Here is a 19,736-nt window from a genome sequence, read left to right on the forward strand (position 1 = left end):
GCATGAGCAGGGGTGGACATCACCCCTGGCCAGCCTAAGATGGACAACAGCAACAGGAGAGTGTGCCAAACACTGGCATGGGGAAACTGGCTGTAACACCCATAAGGCTCAGAGGTAGAGCACTTGTCTAGAATCCACAGTGAGGGGCTGGGGGTGTGGCTCAGCATAGGAATGCTAGCCTTGACTTCTTCTTCTTTTTTTTTTTTTTTGGTTTTTTGAGGTAGGGTCTCACTCTAGTTCAGGATGATCTGGAATTCACTATGTAGTCTCAGCGTGGCCCCAAACTCATGGCAATCCTCCTATCTCAGCTTTTCAAGTACCGGGATTAAAGGCGTAGGCCACCATGCCAGGCTCAGGCCTTGACTTCTAACTGCAGTACTGAAAGCAGGGGAGAAGCCCCTGTCTGGTGACTTAAGGCTGTCCCCCCGTGTATACACCTTAATTCACAAGCTCCAAACAGTAATGATTCTCATAATCCTAACTGTACTCTGTCTCAGTTGTCCCCCACATCACAGAAAGAACAAAAGGAGAAACCCACCCTCTACAGTCACACTGGCATCACACCCTAAGGAGCTCACAGCACCGTCCCTTCTTATACCTAACAAGAGGTAATGTCACCAGGACCAAAGCCATAGAATCAAAGCTTGTCACTCACAGGCCAGTGATGTCAATGGTCTGAGACTTAGTCTCCCTGTCTGGAAACTGGGTGCGGTAATGTTTACCACTCTAGGTGGTGATCTGTCTGGTGATATTCCAAGATTGTTTCTGCCCCAGGGTCTTTTCCCAGTACTTACTTTTCTGTCCGCTGAAACCTGTCTTTCTCTGGCTATCTCTTCTCCCCCTTCCTCTCCCCTCATTTTGGGGCTGGCACGAGTGTCTCCCTGTGTGTTCCTGGGTCCTCGCTCTGTGGCCGGCCTTGGTTTCCCTGGAGGTGTCCCAGGCAACTGTGGTGTTGGTTCTCAGGAGACAGTTTCCATGAACGGCTCTCTGGTTATTGTCAGGGAAATGGGTTTATAAGCAGTTGAGGATCCTAGGGGGATTGGGTGTACAAGGTTGCTTGCTGATGCCTAATTAGCATGTGGGGACATTCCTTCCAGCACATAGGCAGTGACAACGGGAAGGTTTGCAAAGGTGCTGGCTATGTAAGGAGTTTCCTAGGCAACTGGCCCAAGGCGAGAGGGTTATGGGCAAAGCCTAAGTCTTATCTGCATGTCCAGGCATCCCATGCTTGGAGAGGAAGTGGCTTTACTTCCTGCTGATCTCGGTGTCTGAAACTTTTTGTGTGTTGGGGGGGTGTTCCAGGCTCTCTACAACCCCTGAGAATGGGGGGGGGGAGGAGCACCCCTGCTGGTATAGTCCCTGAAATATATTAATAAGTTCAGGCTGCTGCGACCCCTCCATAGCCTGGGGCCTTCATCTCAGCAGCTTGGGTTTGTGACCACGCCTGCGCATAGTAGGTGCTCACTGAGGACGTGCTTGCATATCTGAAGGAGCAAAGCAAGAGAACACCAGTGCGAAGATGTGTGTGTCAGGGCTGGAGCAATGGCTTAGAAGTTAAGCACTTGCCTGTGAAGCCTAAGGAGTCTGGTTCGAGGCTTGATTCCCCAGGACCCACGTAAACCAGATGCACAAGGGGACGCACGCATCTGGCGTTTGTTTGCAGTGGCTGGAGGCCTTGCTGCACCCATGCTCCATCTATCTTATCTGCCTTCTCCTCTTTCTCTCTTTCTTCAAAATAAAAATACACACACACACACACACACACACACACACACATTTTAAAGACGTGTGTGTCAGTCAGTTTTCCCTTACTGTAACAGACGACTGGGCTGGTCAGCTTCTGAAGTGAGGGCTTGCTGTGGCTTGCGCAGTCACAGAGGCTTCTGCCCGTGGCCAGCTGAGCCAAGCCTTTGGGCTGGTGGCAGGAAGTGTGAGCGTAGGGAGAGTAAGACTGCTCACCTCAGGGCCAGAAACAAGAGGAGAGGAGGGCTGAGGTCCCACTGTCCTCGCCAGCCGTACACCCACTGACCGAAGTCCTCCCACTAGGCCCCACCTCTCAACGTTTGCTCCATCTCCAGGTAATGCCAAGTAGGGGAAGAGGCATGAGCCTTAGGGGGCCTCCCTCCAGAACCCATGCCATGGCAATGTGGGGATAAGGAGATGGGAGACTAACTGGGCAGGATGTCCGAATTGGGTCCAGACTATGCACCAGGTCAGTGTTAGGCGGTGAAGAAGTGAGTGTGGTCAGCAGTGAGATGTGTGGCGTTGCCTGCTGCTGAGCAGAGCTCCTCCGTGTCCCTTCTCCGCGCACAGGAAAGGTGAAGGAGATGAGCTACGACCCGCAGGCCAAACTGCAACGGCTGCAGGAGTTCTGGATCAGCCAGGCCAGTGCAGAGCAGCGCAAGGGCCGTGCGGGCCGCACGGGACCCGGCGTCTGCTACCGCCTCTATGCCGAGTCCGACTACGACGCCTTCGCCCCCTACCCGGTCCCAGAAATTCGGAGGGTGGCCCTGGATGCACTTGTGCTGCAGGTGAGACCTGCCTGGGAGAGGACATTCTGGCTGCAGCATCAGGGAGCACAGGAGGTGTTTAGCCAGACCAGCCAGGATATCAGAGCTGGCCGAGCCACTGCAGTGGGGGTGCAGGAACCCCTCCCTCAGAGCCCAAACCGACATGGGAGAATCATTTGGATCCAACAGTTCAGAAGGGAGGGGGAAGGAAGCCAAGTGCTGCTGGACAGCAGAGAAAGTCTGTGGTTTACTTAGCAAGAGGCTGTGAGGGTCCAGACAGGATGGACTATTATTATTCCTTTATGTTTGTTGTCACTGTTTTTCTTTTGCTTTGGTTTTTCAAGGTACAGTCTCACTAGCTCAGGCTGACCTGGAATTCACTATGTAGTTTCAGGGTGGCCTCAAACACAGCGATCCTCCTACGTCTGCCTCCTGAGTGCTGGGATTAAAGACATGCACCACCACGCCCAGCATTGTTTTTCGTTTTTTTATGAGAGAGAGAGCATTGGTACGCCAGGGCCTCCAGTCACTGCAATTCAACTCCAGACATGTGCTACCTTGTGCACACGTGCAACCTTACACATATGTTACCTTGTGTGTCTGACTTAGGTGGGATTTGGGGAGTAAACGTGGGTCCTTAAGCTTTGCAGGCAAGCATCTTAACCGCTGCACCATCTCTGCAGCTGCTATTTTATATTTTGAAATAGGATCTTCCTCTGTAGACCAGGCCTCAGCCTGCCTAGTGCTGGGATCCCCATGCCTGCCCCCTAAAGCCTGTCTTCAGCTGCATCAAGGTCAAGGCTCAGGCAGCAGGGAGTTAGGTGGAGCAACTGGCCAGGTGGACAGACAGACCTGCCAGCCCCAGAGGCGCCAGGCAGCCCTGTGCTCTCTGGTCATGCTCTTGCAGTCCCACAGGCCACCCTGCCAGCCTGACTCCTTCCAGTTGCCTGAGAGGCACTTGTTACGTGTGCCACGCCAGGCCTGGTGATGGGCCTGGACAGTCACTCAGTTCTCCCCAGCGCCGAGAGGGCTGCTTTTCGGGGCCTCAGGATTAATGGACGCCTTTGTGAGTGAGGAAAGCCCAGCTCCATACTGACACTGACAGGTGGGGTTTGATCCCTCTGTGCCCCCAGGAGGAGGCATGTCCAGCTGAGGAGCAATGTAGGAACCTCTGCTGGATGGGCGGGTTTCCAGGCAGCGAATCCACCATCGAAGTGCTGGGCTTCTGTCCACCTGCCTTTGCCCAGAGAAGGGCCCGAGCACTCCAGCGCCTGTGCACCGCCGCCCGGAGAAGGTTTGCATTGGCCCAGCTCTGGCCCCTGCGCAGTGCACAGTCACTTACTCTGACTGGAGCTGAGGAATCACAGTGAGGCCAGCTTAGGTCTGTGAGGGAGACAGACAGTGCCTCTCCCCAGTACCAGACCTTGACCTGACAAGTCTGAATATCGTGAGTTTGATCCTCTAGCCTGTAACTCACAGTGACTCTGTTCTCCCACTCTGGGGGTGTTTGGTTCTCATTTCAGATGAAGAGCATGAGTGTGGGGGACCCACGAACCTTCCCCTTCATTGAGCCCCCCCCCCCCCGCCTGCCAGCCTAGAAACTGCCATCCTCTATCTTCAAGACCAGGGGGCTCTGGACAGCTCAGAGCCCCTCATCCCCATTGGGTGCCTGCTTGCCTAGCTGCCTGTGGACGTGGTGATTGGTGAGGACCACCCCTGGGTGATCACATGAGGAGTAAAATGGACAAGTCCATTCCTGAGGGGAACAGCAGGGTCGGGAACGTGTCAAGTGGCCTCAGGGCCTCGCTGAGACAGGGCACTTGAGCAAGGCAAGGGAGAGTAGAGACCGTGCTTCCTGTGGCCCAGGGTCACTGAGGACTTTGGCCTGGACAAGGGCCTGGAGTGTTGAGGGGAGCTGCGCTTTGCATGACTGAAGGTGGTCTGCAGGACTGATGGGCCACGGGCTGGTGGAGCCGTGTCACTGTGCTGCAAGTTCAGGTCCCCAGTGGTCAGAAGCAGGTGGTGTGACCAGTAAGGGGCATTTATTGTGAGACTAGGCCCGTCCACTTTTTGGCCTACGTTCTGTTCTCCTTGGTCCTGTGGCACACTGTCTTCAGGTCGTTTCTATACCGCAGACACCACACCTTGTCTGCAGCAAGGGGCCTGGTCCCCACCCTCCTGTGAACTCCCCAGTACTTGCTGTGTTTCAGGGGTCTCCTGGGGAGGGTCAAGCCAGTGGGTCTTGGGCTTCCCCCACTCTGCACAGTTGTCCCTGCGCTGCCCTGGTGACCCTGTTCTGTGGTCACGCGGATGTCACAAGTGGGCTTATCTTCCTCTTGCTCACCCCTGAGTCACCCTTTCACTGACTGTGCTGACTCCACGTTCTGTTTCCACACAGCCTGCAGCCCACACGGTTTCCCTCAGCAGGGCCGCCTGCCTTGCCACGGCCAGGCCTGTCACTAGGAAGTGTTCCTGCTTTCACGTCCCTGGGCCTCAGTGCAGCTGAGGGGGAGGCTGCGTACTGTAGTGTTCGAGGCCGCCCGGGGCTAGGCAGGTGGTTAGTTTTGTTGGTTTGGAAGGAGTGGGGGCATGCCAGGATGAAGGGCAAGAATATTCTTGGGCCAGGGGCTGAAGAGATGGCTTAGCAAAGGCACTTGCCCGCAAAGCCTGATGACTTGTGTTTGATTCCCCAGTGGCCATGTAAATCCAGATGCACAAAGTAACACGTGCACTGCATCTGGTGTTTGTTTGCAGTGGCTGGAGGCCCTGGCGTGCCCATTCTGTCTTCTCTCTTTTCTCTGCTAAATAAAAGTCTAAAGAGAATATTCTGGGGGCACTTGCTGTGCTGTGCCAGTGACAGTCTTGCTGGGCTCACCTCATTTCTTCCCTGCCTACTGTGGGCAGTCTTCTGATCCACATGTGGACAGACAAAGATGGTGCTTGGCTGTGGAGTCCATGTGTACCCCAAGATATGGAGCCAGGGAGCAGTAGAGCCTGGCTTTAGAGGGCGGGATACGGAGTGCTTCACATACATCATCTCCCAGGATGGGAGTCGGGAAACCAGGCTCCGAGATGGACCACTTAGGGCCTGGCAGTGGAGCAGGAGGCCCGAGGCCGAGATGGTCCGTGTCCTTGTCAGGGCCTCACACTCCCTGCCTTCCACACTCCCTTCTTTCTCCTCTTTTCCTTCCTTTCCTCTGTCTCTTTGTCTTCAACTAAGTAAAGGCCACAGAAAATTCATCCTGCCGTAAGCACCGATCAGTGCCTCCTGCGTGCCAAGGCAGTCGGGGGTGGGGGGGCAGGAGAGCCATGCACTGTGGAGGGCCCAAAGGAAATCAAGCCAGGGAGGCTGGGAGGTGGTGCGGAAACCTTTGTGAAGACAAGTGTGGTTGACAGTGGTTACTAGCCCTAAACAGAGCCATGTGCCTTAGTTGGGGAAGTTGAGGCCCTGGCCTGAGGCCACATGGCCAGATAGCCCAGCACGTGGTGTGAGTGTGGCGGTGTGGCTCTCAGGGTCCTTTGTGGATGTGATGCAGGTCAGGGCAGGGCCGGGAGGTCGGGAAGATGCTGATCCTGGGCTCCGTGGTCAGTTTGGCCGAGCCTGTGCTCACCATGGTGGCCTGTTTACAGGAAGCTCCAGTGCTTTGTGTGGCCCAGCAGCATTGGGGGTGAAGTCACAGGATTCCTGGGGTAGTCGTGGCCTTGTTGCAGATCAGCACACTGAGGCTCAGGGGAGATGGCCACTGGGCCAGTGTCCCCCGTGAAATCCCGTGCATGTGCTGACCACACTCAGGGTCCGCAGCTTCTTGAGCTGTGATCCCGCCTGTGATGGACTCAGTGCTTACACACGTGCACGTACACGCTTGTGCACACCCACAGCCTGTTCTGTCGTTCTGTGAATACTAGTGACTAAGGTGTTTCCGGCATGGAGGGCAGGAGGACTTAGGTCTTTCCACGTGGGTCCCTCTGCCCCACCTCATGATCTGGACTGGGACAGGTCTGGGTTGGTAGGACTTGGCTCTCCCCCACCCCCCTCCGCCACTCTTAACTGAGATACCTCCATGGTAAGGACAGGGGAGGGCCAGAGTGTGGGTTCACTGTGAGGATGGTGCCGCTGAGGCTGGGTAAGGCTCAGGAAGCCCTGAGGGGGGCCTGGCTGACATCACTGATGCAGGCCTGGCGCAGTTGCTGGTGGCGAGGCCAGAAGAGATGCTTTCACGTGGAAAACACAAACCCCAGAAAGTAAAGCCACGATCTCCTTAGAGCTCAGGATGAAGGTCAGGGCTGGGCGCAGGCGCATGAGGAACAGGCAGTCTTAACACTGAGCTAATCCCAGCACAGTACTGCAGAGAGCTTCCCACTAATGGAGTCTTCTAACACGTTCACCAAGGCTCAGGGAACACTGTAGAAGACGGGGTGGTGGTGGAAAGATTGTGAGGACCACAGGGGGAGGAGTCTCCTGTGGCATGGTTGCCCCCCCAACCCGAGACTGATCGATGCACTCATGACCCCATGGGAGACACCAGTAATCCCGCTGAGGAGGATCCTCAGAGGACTGGGGGCAGGAAGAGATTATGACCAGCACCTGACAGGGTCACATGGTAGAATTCACAGTCAGGGCTGCGGAGATGGCTTAGTGGCTAAGGCGCTTCCTGCAAAGCCAAAGAACCCAGGTTTCACTTCCAGTACCCATGTGAGCCAGGTGCACAAGGTGGCATGTGTGTCTGGAGTTTGTTTGCAGCAGCCAAAGTCCTTAGTGTGCCCATGCCTCTCTGTCTCTTTCTCAAATAAATAAATTCATAGTCAATTAAAATAGTAGATGGAGGGGCTGGAGAAATGGCTCAGCAGTTAAGGGAACTTGCTTGCAAAGCCTAACAGCCTGGGCTTGATTCCCTAGTACTCACAGAAAGCCAGGTCTGCAGTTTGCCTAGTGGCTGGAGGCAAAGGCATGGCCCTACTCACTATTTATCTCTAGCTGCCTCTCTCTATCAAATAAATAACTAGTAAAAATAGTAGAGGAACTTGTTCAAGGATGGGGGCAGTGAATAGGGGGAGGAAAAAGGCAGAGGCAACTCTGACCTAAGTACATTTTTAAAACTTTTATAGTTTTGTTTTTTATTTATTTAGAGATAGAGGCAGAAAGAGAGAATATGAGCATGCCAGGGCCTTCAGACACTGCAAACAAATTCCAGACATATGTGCCCTCTTGTGCATCTGGCTTATGTGGTTTCTGGGGAATCGAACCAAGGTTTTCAGCTTTGCAGGCAAGTGACTTAACTGCTAGGCCAACTCTCCAGCCCTAAATACATTTTTTACACACATAAAAGTTGTCAAAAAAAAGAAAAAGTTCTAATTGACCACTTGGGAGGCAGAGGTAGGAGGATCACCATGAGTTCGAGGCCACGCTGTCCATAAACATTTTTTAGGGGCTGATAGAAAGCTGGAAGAAGTCATTCTACATGTAGTTCAATGGGAGAAAGATACCACCAGTGAAGATACTCAACAGTGGACACTGAAAGCCTTTTAATTGGCCAGTCAGGTCAAATGAGCCAACGGGTGCAATAGTGGCACATCTGTCATGGTGGAAACCAACTGCCCTCCAATTGGACTGGAGGCCTGCTCCATCGGGGAAAACACATCCTTGATAATGAAACTTAAAACAGGGTTAGTCATGAGTCCTAGGGGTGTAACATCTGCTGATGTCTGGAAAAATGTATACAGTATGCTTATCAAATAGCTCAGTAAGCACTTCTCTTAATATTTATACCCTTATATTAATGCTACTCTCACTTTGGCTAGAGAATCTTCTCTTTTCATATGGCAGTGACTTTGGGATAACTCAGAAGGTATCATAGTGCTGGAAAGAAGTGGCTGGAGTACTGAGTAACATCTCAATCACACCTTCCAAGACTGAGGGTCTAAGGCGGAAGAGGTGGGGGAAAGAATGTAAGAGCCAAAGGAAGGGTAGGACTCCTTAAAACGTGCTCCCTCCAGACATAAAATGGCCTGGATATCCATGACCTCATAGGGCCTGACACTACCTACAAAAGAACATCATAAGAGGAGGAGAAGACCATGACATCAAAATATAAGAGAGACTGATTGAGATGGGGAGGGGATATGGTGGAGAATGGAATTTCAAAGGGGAAAGGGGGGGGTGTAGGGCGGGTATTACCATGGGATACTTTTTATAATCATGGGAAATGTTAATAAAAATTGAGAAAAAATAAATAAAAATTAAAAATTAAACTTGGATTAAAAAAACCTTAAATATCTTCATGGAAGTATTCACTATTTTTAGTTAAGAGAAAAATTATTTTAACTCATTCCTGTTCCTGGGGTTTCTAACATTGTAAATAATCAATATTAAGAAGGGGTTTTGCGGGCTGGAGAGATGGCTTAGCGGTTAAGCGCTTGCCTGTGAAGCCTAAGAACCCTGGTTCGAGGCTCGGTTCCCCAGGTCCCACGTTAGCCAGATGCACAAGGGGGCGCACGCGTCTGGAGTTCATTTGCAGAGGCTGGAAGCCCTGGCGCGCCCATTCTCTCTCTCCCTCTATCTGTCTTTCTCTCTGCGTCTGTCGCTCTCAAATAAATAAATAAAAAATTAAAAAAAAAAAAAGAAGGGGTTTTGTAAAAAGTAAATAAATGTGCTTCAAGTGAAAAAAAAAAAGTTTTTAAGGGACCAGACAGATGGCTCAGCGATTAAGGTGTTTGCATGCAAAACCTAACGACCAGAGCTCAATTCCCCAGAACCCATGTAAAGCCAGATGCACAAAGTGTTGTATGGAGTTTGCTTGCAGGAGGCGGAGGCCCTGACATGCCCATTCTCTCTCCTTGAAAATAAGTGAATAAATTATATATATATCAAAGTTTTTAGGCCAGGTGTGGTGGCACACACCTTTCATCCCAGTACTTGGGAGGCTGAGGTATGATACCTCTTGAGTTTGATGGCCAGCCAGAGACTACATAATGAATAGCAGGTCAGCCTGGGCTAGAACAAGACCCTACCTTAAACCCTGTTCCCCCTCCTAAAAAAAGTTTAAAAACTTGTTACATCTGGTTCGTCCTTTATGTAGCCCAGGTTGCCCTGGAACTTGTGATACCCCTGCCTATTTCCCAAGTGATGGGCTTACAGATGCAGATGTGCACACCAACCTGGCCACCCCAAGGCTTGCTTGGAGAGCCGTCCATGATGCAGGAGTGGTAACTGGCAAATGGAGCCACTGTGGGAAACGCCTTTCCTCACTGGGGGTGCCTTGGGAGGGGCAGCACCTCGTTGGGGGCTGCAGTGGACAGATGCTCTGGCTTGAATCCTCCCCACAGGCATGTTTACAAGGTTCTTTCCTAGCTGGTGGTGCTATGTCTGAAGGCTGTGGAACCTTGAGAAAGATGGGCTCCTCTGGAGAAAGCAACTTACTAGGGAAGCCTTTGAAAGTTACACTTGGCCCTGGTTCCTGCCCTGCTCTGCTTCCTGACCCCTGACGTGAACTGTCTCCGCCACACACTCCCGCTGCCACGAACTGAGCTGCTGCACCAAGCCCGCCCTGCACTGATGGACTGAACGTAACCTTCTGAAACGGAACCAAAATAAATGAGCCCCCTCCCCCCTTTGTTCCTGTCAGGTGTTGTGGTCAGTGATGCAAAGGTAAGAAACTCAGAAAGTGACACAAGGAATGGCGGTTGCTAAGACAAGCTGATCATGTGGTCCTTGGGTCTGTGGACATGGCTTATGGGAGAAATTTAGAAGAGCTTAGAGATGTGGGCTATAGAAACCCTGTAAATGCTGTCACCAGCATTAATGGGAGATTTTTGTGGAACTCTTTAAAGGGGCCTCAAGAAGTGTCCTGTTCTTCCAAGTCTGCTTTATTCCTCCTCTGAATTAACAAATTGGCACTGTACCTGGTATTGTGGAGTATCAGAAATGCAGGAAAGAGAGGGTCATTGAATTTGCAGCAGGGCCTTAAGTTTTGGAAACAGCCATGGGCAGTGTGAAGCAGGTTTGCAGGATGCCTGCATGGAGACCCAATGGATGAACCGTGGGTTGCAGTGGAGACCCAGTGGAGATGGCGGGAACACAAGATGGCTGCTAAGGAAAGCTGCTGGCCCCAGATGAAGTTTTCCAGGACTGTGAGTAGCCTAGCTGGAGGGGCGGAATTGGAACTCCAGAGACTTGTTGCTGGTTAAAATTATCGGCCTTGGAGATTTGTCACTGACTAGTTGTTGGACTTGAAGCTACAGAGTTTGTTTTCCCTATTTAAATCTTGTATTAGCTGAATATTTCTTTGCTATGCCCAATACCATTCTTTGCAGTGTGAACATGTAAGCTTACCAGTTTATGGAGGCCAGGGGCAGAATGTGGTAGTTTGATTCAGGTGTCCCCATAAACTGAGACATTCTGAAGGCTAAGTTCTCAGCTGATGGAGAATTGGGAATTAAGGCCTCCCAGAGGCAGTGCATTGTTGGGGGTGGGCTTATGGGAATCACAGCCAGTGTCCCCTGGCCAGTGTTTGGCACACTCTCCCGTTGCTGTTGTCCACCTTATGTTGGCCAGGGGGTGATGTCCACCCTCTGCTCATGCCATCATTTCCCCTGCCATCATGGAGCTTCCCTTTGAGTCTGTAAGCCAAAATAAACCCTTTTCCCACAAGCTGCTCTTGGTCAGGTGATTTCTGCCAGCAATTCGAACCTGACTGCTCCAAACAGGAACAAGTGACTTATTGGACTGTGGCATTTATTTTATTCTGTGTCCTGGAAATCGGAGTGAGGCCACACTCAGATCATTTTTAAAGAGGTGGAAGCCAGCTGGTGAAAGTTACCCATGCAGGCCTCTGAAGGTTATACCCAGCCGGGTCCTGCCCCACTTTTCCTTTCTGGCCTGCCACGATGCGGCGGCCTCCGTCCCACTGAGCGGTGGCTGTGACGGGAGCTGGCCTGCCACGCCTTCCCTCCGGGATGACAGAAGTCCCTGAAACCATGACCAAAATGCACCTCTCCTCTTGTAAGCGGCTTCTGTCAGGTTCTGCATCACAGCAATGCAAAGTCGCGCAGCTGGACTACACTTGAGACTCTCAAGAGGCCACGTGGGTCACTGTGGGTGGTGAGGGCTGGGGAAGAGGTGAGACAGAGAGGTGGCCCTCAGCTTCCGCCTGCACACAGGGTCACGGTGACAAGGCCTGGGTCAGGAGACTGAGGCCATTAGTCCCCATACAAGGGAGCAACAAGGGTACATGGTGGACGGCAGACATCACTCTGGGCACGTGCACCCCATGGTCCCTCACCGTCCTTGCTTGGGGTGCCACCCTTGGGGGTGAGGAAGTCAGTGATGGCATAGCCTCCCTTGGTGAGGTGAGAGGTTAACATTTCCAAAGATTCTAGGGAGACTAGGGGACGTCATGATGGTCTGGGGTCCCACATACAGGTTCTGGGCTTCCAACCCTGTGAGCTGTCGGAGGCTGTACGGAACCTAAGGAAGGGAAGACAGGAGACAGAGATTCAGGACAAGCCACACAGAGGGCTGTGAGTGGACTTCCCAGTCCAAGCCTCTCACACTGTTGCTGTAGACGCTTAGCAGCAGCTGGCCTGATGCCCCAACTTCGTTTTTTGTTCTTTTTTCTTTTATCTATTTGAGACACACACACACACACACAGAGGGAGGGAGGGAGGGACAGACGGAGAGAATGGGCATGCCAGGGCCTCCAGATGCTTGCTGCAAATGAACTCCAGACACATGACCACCTTGTGCATCTGGCTCAAGTGGGTCCTAGGCAATGGAACCCTCCTTTGGCTTCCCAGGCAAGCACCATAACCACTAAGCCATCCCTCCAGGCCCTAATGACCCAACGTCAACTGCCCTCTTTAGTCTTCCTGCTGCTCCATCACTGGTGGAGCAAAAGGCAGACCCCAAGTCTGGCCACCCCACCCTCTCACAGCCTGTGAACCATGCTCCCCTTTCTCTGACTCCCTGGGCTCCCACAACTCTTCTCGGGCAAGGAAGTCAGCCAGGACTGCACTGCACCCAGCCCAGCATCTGCTCCCCACAAGTGCTGGGCGTGATTTTGAGTCTCCTCTGCCCAGGTCTTCCCTGTCTGTCCTCACGAGTCTCCTCTGCTGCCCTCTCAGTCTGCTGATCTCCAGTTATCAGCGGGGATGCAGGAGGGGCGGAACAGACCTGCCCACTGAGCGGTACAAGGGGCACAGGGCAGTGGCTAGCAGCGTGGACTCGAGTGAGGCTTCAGGGTCAAATCCTGGCTCTATCTGTTCTTTTTTAAAATTAATGTATTTATTTTCAAGGGGGGGGGGAGAGAAAGAGAGAAAGAATGGGTGTACCAGTGCCTCATGCTGCTGCAAATGAACTTCAGAAGTGTGCGCCACTTTGTACGTTTGACCTTACATTGGTACTGGGGAATCAAGCCCGTCGCTGGCCGAGTGCAGCCGCACCCAGCATCCCACAGCTTCCAAGGGAAGTGTATGGGGCAGGACGGCCAGTTCCTACATCAGCGGAGGTCGGGGAGCCATAGCACATGAGGAATCTGGTCATTTCTCGTCCCTCTGGGTTCTCTGGAACCACAGCCGGGAACTCCTGGTAGTGCGGACATCTACCTGGGTCACTGTGTGACTCAAGCAGTAAGGTGCGGTCACTCAGACTTTGTCTCTGTAAGGTAAGACAGACCACGAGGATGCACTGATGCAGGCTGGGCCACAGTGGCGACTGCTGGCCGGGCCAACGCTTTCTAGCTACAGACACTCCACTTACAAGAGGATCTGGGATACATGGCTGAGGAGATGGCTTAGGGGTTAAAGGCACCTGCTTGCAAAGCCTGCTGGCCTGGGCTCCATTCCCTAGTACCCATGTACAGCCACGTGCACAATGTGCTGCATGTATCTGGAGTTCATTCATAGTGGCAATGGCTATGACATGCCCTTACTCACTGTCTCTCTCCCTCAAATAAATAAAAAAAGATTATTTAAAAAATATTAGACTTCCAGATAAGATGATGGCGTAGGAAACACGCCAAAGCAGCCTAGGTGAGAAAAAGCAAAAAAAAAAAAAAAAAAAACCTAGCAAAACACACTCTTCTACTAGAAAGTGAGGTGTGTAAGAAATTACCAAGGGCAGCAGAGAAGTAGGGGAGATCAGAGCACACAGAGCTCACACAGGCAGCCAGAAGCGGCTCCAGGTCCGCAGGGCCACAGCTGCAAGGATGGCTTGAGCCGCAGGAACAGCCAGGTGAGGGGATTTCCCACTCACACGGGAGCTCTTCGCAAACTGAATAAACGTGAAGGGAGGACGGCAACAACGGAGGAGCAGATCACGGGGTACAGGATCACATGGACCAGCGGGATAACTAGGGCCACCATCCACAGCCTCCCCTCAACCACCACCAGCATAAGTCCTAGCAAGCACCAGAGACCAGGGGAAGGGAGATCACAGCACCCAGCACCGGTGACCAGAGCAGTGATCCAAGGAGGTAGCCAGCCAACTTAGACCCACAGTGCACCAAAGAGGGACCCAAGCAGGGGCACAAAATAACTGAGACCAAAATCATCCCAAAAGGTAACTGGGATTACACCAGGTCAGTATCTGCCAAATACCCCTGGTATCGGAAGCTTGAATCAGAAGTGTTAATTGCTCCTTCCATATCAGGATAAATTATATGTTAAAGCTGATGGATGATCACGTTTGCCATTCTTAAATATACTTAAAAATGCTTTGAGCTTCTTATTTATTGCTTCCTGATTTATGGTGTCTTTCTTTCCTCTTCTGTTGTTAATTAGGGAAGGGTCACAAGCTAAGTTGGAAACCTCAACAGACCAGAAATCTTAACCTTCTTGTTGACAGGATTGAGGGTGTGGGGCAACACACACTCTAAGGGACTGTGACTTTGTTAGAGGATCTAGTTGTCATAATATCTACTCTTGCATAAATACTCTGTGCTGTTTTTCATTGAATGTATACATTATTTAATTAACTTTTAGAATCTGCCTGTATTTCATTCCACTCAGCCTGCTTGAATTCTCTCATAGCAGGCAAACCTAACATCTAGGGTCACTTTTGTAGATACTCTGAAAGTCTTAAGTCTAGCACCTTAAGCTCCTACTCTGAAGATATAAAATATCAGATAGATTGATAATCTAATAATACTTCAGCTAAGTAGAAAATCCAAGCATTAATCCAAGATGCAAAAATATGTACATTATAACACAAGAAACACCAAAAATCAAGACGATATAAGTCCACCAGAAAATATTAATGTATCAGAAATGACCTCCAGTGAGAATGAGTTAGAGGAAATGCCTGAGAAAGATTTCAAAAGAATGATTATAAATATGCTCAAAGAAGTCAAAGAGGAAATCAAAGGAATGAAAGAAGAAAGTAAAGGAATCAAAGACACAGGACACCAATTTAATGAAATAAAGAGGTCAATACTAGATATAAATAAGGAAATAGAAATAATAACGAAAAACCAGTCAGAATTACTAACAATAAAGAATACAGTTAATGAAATAAAAAACTCTGGTGTAAATCTCACCAGTAGAATGGATGAAGGAGAGGACAGAATATCTAAACTAGAAGACCAGGTGGCAGATCTAATACAGTCCAACAAATTCCCACCAGGAATAGATGGTAAGACCCTATTGCTGAAGACTCCACATGCTTGGGCTGCAAGGCCACTGAGAAATCCTGCTGGAACTGAGCTGAGAACTCTCCTCCATGTAGACCAGCTGACAGAAAGCTAGAAGAAGCCACTCTGCATGCAGTTCAATGGGAGAGAAATCACCAGTGAAGATACTCAACAGTGGACACTGCAAGCCTTATATTTTGCCAGCCAGGCCAAATGAGCCGATGGGTACAATAGTTATTGGCACATCCATCATGGTGGAAACGAACTGCCCTCTAATTTGACTGGAGGCCCGCTCTATGGGAGGAAATACCTCCCTGATACTGAAAACCTAAAACAGGGATAGTCATGAGCCCTAGGGGTGTAACGTCTGCTGCTCTCTGGATAAATGTATATACTTATCAAACTGCCCAGTAAGCACTTCTCTTAATGTTCACACCCTTATATTAATGCTACTTTCACTTTTGGTAGAGCATCTTCTCTTTTCAGATGGCAGTGACCTTGGGATGACTCAGAAGGCATCATGTTGCTGGAAAGAACTGACAGGAGTGCTCAGCACTGCAATATCTCTATCACACCTTCCAAGGCTCAGGGTCTAATGAGGAAGAGATGGCGGAAAGAATGTAAGAGCCAAAGGAAGGGTAGGACTCCTTACAAGGTACTCCTCCAGACACAAAATGGCCTGGATATCCATGACCTCACAGTGCCTGACACTACCTACACAAGACCCTCATAAGAGGAGGAAAAGATGACATCAAAATAAAAGAGAGCGTGATCAAGGGGGGAGGAGATATGGAGAGTGGAGTTTCAAAGGGGAAAGTGGGGGAGAGGGAGGGCATTATCATGGGATATTGTTTACAATCATGGAAGGTTTTATTAAAAAAAATCAACAAAAAAATTAAATACAGGGTTGGAGAGATGGCTTATTGGTTAAGGTGCTTGCCCTGCAAAGTCTACAGAGCCAGGTTTGATTCCCCAGGACCCAGGTAAGCCAGATGCACAAGGTGGCACATGCACCGGAGTTTGTTTGCAGTGGCTAGAGGCTCTGGTGCACCCATTCTCTATATGCCTCCCCCATTCTCTCTCTCAAATAAGTAAATCAATTCTTTTATTTAGAATTTTATTTTTATTTGTTTATTTGACAGACAGACAGAATGGGCATGCCAGGGCTTCCAGCCACTGCAAACAAACTCCAGACACTTGCATACCTTTGTGCATCTAGCTAACATTGGTCCTGGGGAATTAAAACTGGGTCCTTTGGCTTTGCAGGCAAACACCTTGACCAAAAAGCCACCCCTCCAGCCCAATATATTCTTTTAATGAAATGCAAATTGAATTTGCATCTGGCACGCCTTCAGCCTTGGCCACAGCCCTTCCACTTGCCTCTTCCCCCTGGATACACACTCCCTCTATGCTCCATATCAATGCCTGGCCCAGCCCTGCTCAGAACCTCCTGGTCCTGCTTCTCCGGCCTCTTGACCTCATCTCCATCTACTCTCGGCCCAGCTGTTCCCCAGCACACCAGGCACGTGCCTGCCTCAGGGCCTTTACACAGGACGCCCCTCTGGCAAGAGCACTCTTCCCCCAGAGATCCACGCTTGGTGCCTTCAGGACTCTAGCCAGAGCAGCTCCTCAAAGCAGCCCTCCCCATCACTTCGTCTCGCGCTACAGCAGAGCTCCCCTCCACACCTCCAGCCTACTTTTTGGAGGTCTTGTTTAGACTGGCTCCCATAAAGCACCCGCTTGGCATCTCTATCACACCTTCCAAGGCTCAGGGCCCATTGCAGAAGAGGTGGTGGAAAGAATGTAAGAGCCAAAGGAAGGGTAGGACTCCTTAAAACGTGCTCCTCCCTAGACACAAAATGGCCTGGATATCCATGACCTCACAGTGCAGGGCACTACCTACACAAGACCATCATAATAGGAGGAAATGATCATAGCATGAAGATAAAAGAGACTGATTGAGAAAGGGAGGGTATATGATAGGGAATAGAGTTTCAAAGGGGAAAGTCAGGGGAGGGAGGGCATTACCATGGGACACTGTTTATAGTCATGGAAGTTGTTATAAAAAATAAAGAGCCGGGCATGGTGGCCCATGCCTTTAATCCCAGCATTTGGCAGGCAAAGGTAGGAGGATTGCCATGAGTTCAACGCCACCCTGAGACTAGAGCTAATTACAGGTCAGCCTGGAGCAGAGACCCTACCTCGAAAAACCAAAAAATAATAAATAAAAAAAGAAAGATGTGTGGGTTGGAGGGTTGGCTCAGCAGTTAAGGCTGTTGCCTGCAATTCCTAAGGACCAGGGTTTCAATCACCAGTACCCATGTAAAGCCAGATTCTCAAGGTGGCACAAGCATCTGGAGTTCATTTGTAGTGGCTAGAGGCCTTGACACCCCCGTTCCTCCCATCATAAATAAACAAAATAGTAATTAAACACAATTAAGGTGCTTGCCTGCAAACTCTGCCAGCCTAGGTTCAGTTCCCCAGTACCCACAGAAAGTACTGTGGCAGTCAGGTTTGCAATGCTGGTAGAAATAGCCCAACCAAGAGCAGCTTTTGGGAAAAGGGTTTATTTCGGTTTACAGACTCGAGTTCCATGACGGCAAGGGAACAGCAACAGCAGAGTGTGCCAAACACTGGCATGGGGAAGCTGGCTGTAGCACCCATAAGCCCGTCCCCAACAATACACTTCCTCCAGGAGCTGTTAGTTCCCAAATCGGCTGGGAACCTAGCATTCGGAACACATAAGTTTATGGGGGACACCTAAATCTAGCCACCAGAAATACCTATGTTCAATTCCCCAGGACCCACATAAAGGACTGAGGTTCAATTCCCCAGTACGCACATAAAGCCAGGTGCACAAAATAGCATGTGCATTTGGAGTTTGCAGCAGCAAGAGGTTCCTGTGTGCGCCCCCCCCTTTTTCTCTCTTTCTTAAAAAAAAAAATAAAAGCCAGGTGTGGTGGTGCAGCCTTTAATCCCAGTACTTGGGAGGCAGAGGTGGGAGGATCATTGGGAGTTTGAGGCCAGCCTGAGAATACATAGTGAATTATAGATCAGCCTGGACTAGAGTGAGACCTTACCACAAAACCAAAAAAAAAAAAAAAAAAAAAGGTGGGGGGTGAGGTGGAGAGATGGCTTAGCGGTTAAGGTGCACTCTTGCGGGCACCTCCCTCATGTCCACTTGGCCAGAGGTCATGAAGTGGCCCTCCCAGGAGCCTGCCGCTGTCCTTGGTGCTGAAATCAGTAGAAGGTCGTTTGCAGAACCCCAGTGCAGGGGCCATGCTTGGCCCTGCCCTTGGAGCCAGCCTGCATCTGAATGCCCAGTACCCAATGCCAGAGCGCCTGTCTGTCCAGCCCATGCACCACTGGGGCAGGCTCCTTGCTTCCAGGGAAATCAGACCTGAAACAGTTGGTTCTCCTGTCTCTTCCTCATGACAAGAACCAGGAAAGAAGAAAGGAAGGAAGGAAGGAGGGAAGGAAAGAAGGAAGGAGGGAAGGAAGGAAGAAAACTTCAAAATACAAGTGACTAGTTGTAAAGAAGAAAGAATTACATGGAGGCAAAATGTAGATTATGGCAGTGACTGTGTTCATGGTTTATTGTCTACATGTGCTGAGGTGGTCAAAAAATATATATATATATTTTTAATCTCTCTCTGTCTGTGTGTGTGTTCACAAACCAGGTTCTCTGTCTGCTGGAAACGCATGTCTGTCTGGCTTTCTGTGAGCATCTGGAAAATTGAACCTTGTTGGGAAACCTCTTCTACCAAGCACACTTACCCTCGGAGCCTCCTCCCCAGCCCTTAAACTATTGCTTCCGTGGTTCCTCTTGAAACTGTCCTGCATTGCTAATGTGTTAGTGTCATTCCTAAACCACATGCAAAGTAGATATTTGTGTGACTTTTTTTTTTTTGTTTTGTTTTTTGAGACAGGTTCTCATAAGCCCCGATGAGCTTGGGAGCTCCTGATGTAGCTGAAGGTGGCCCTGAGTTCTTCATCAGTCTTCCACCATCTCCGCACCACCACACCGGGCAAATATTTAGGTCTCCCTATTTTTGTTGTTGTTGTTAGGTTATTTGTTTTGTTTGTTTGTTTTGTTTTGGTAGGGTCTCACTCTAGCCCAGGCTCACTTGGAATTCACTGTGTACTTACATGCTTGCCTTGACCTCACAGAGATCCTCCTACGTCTGTCTCTGAAAGCAGGGATTAAAGATGTGTGCTGACATGCAGAATGGCCGCATCAGGGCCTCCGTCCACTGCAAATGAACTCCAGATTCATGCGTCATCCAGTGCATCTGCTTTTGTAGGGATACAGGGGGATTGAACTCTGATCCTTGGGCTTGGAGATAAGCACCTTAACTGCTTAGCAATCTCTCCAGTACAACTTGTTGGGTTTTTTGTTTGTTTGAATTTTAAAAATTTATTGATTTAAGATAGAAAGAGGCAGATATCCTTTGGATCTGTTAAGCCATCTCTCTAGCTTGAGTCTTTTTAAAAATTTTGTTTATGTGTTAAGCAGAGACATAGAATGAGTATGGGCATGCCAGGGATTCCAGCTGCTACAAAAGAATTCCAGATGCACTTTCCACCCCATACATCCAAGTTC

At 50.2% G+C, this 19,736-nt stretch overlaps 2 protein-coding genes across 2 annotated transcripts in view; one reads left to right on the forward strand and one right to left on the reverse strand.

Moving 5' to 3' along the window:
* The window catches only part of LOC123454700 (centrosomal protein CCDC61-like), a 251,413-nt gene that overhangs the window by 200,510 nt on the left and 31,167 nt on the right, over nucleotides 1–19,736 (reverse strand). The window lies entirely within an intron of this gene.
* LOC123454696 (probable ATP-dependent RNA helicase DHX34) overlaps nucleotides 1–19,736 on the forward strand; it is a 43,615-nt gene that overhangs the window by 8,935 nt on the left and 14,944 nt on the right. The window contains exons 2-3 of the mRNA XM_045133555.1: nucleotides 498–608; nucleotides 2,314–2,531. Coding sequence (XP_044989490.1) covers nucleotides 498–608; nucleotides 2,314–2,531 — 329 coding nt within the window. The remainder of the gene's footprint in view (nucleotides 1–497; nucleotides 609–2,313; nucleotides 2,532–19,736) is intronic.

Source organism: Jaculus jaculus, chromosome 14 (assembly GCF_020740685.1).
Source record: "Jaculus jaculus isolate mJacJac1 chromosome 14, mJacJac1.mat.Y.cur, whole genome shotgun sequence".
Taxonomy (NCBI): domain Eukaryota; kingdom Metazoa; phylum Chordata; class Mammalia; order Rodentia; family Dipodidae; genus Jaculus; species Jaculus jaculus.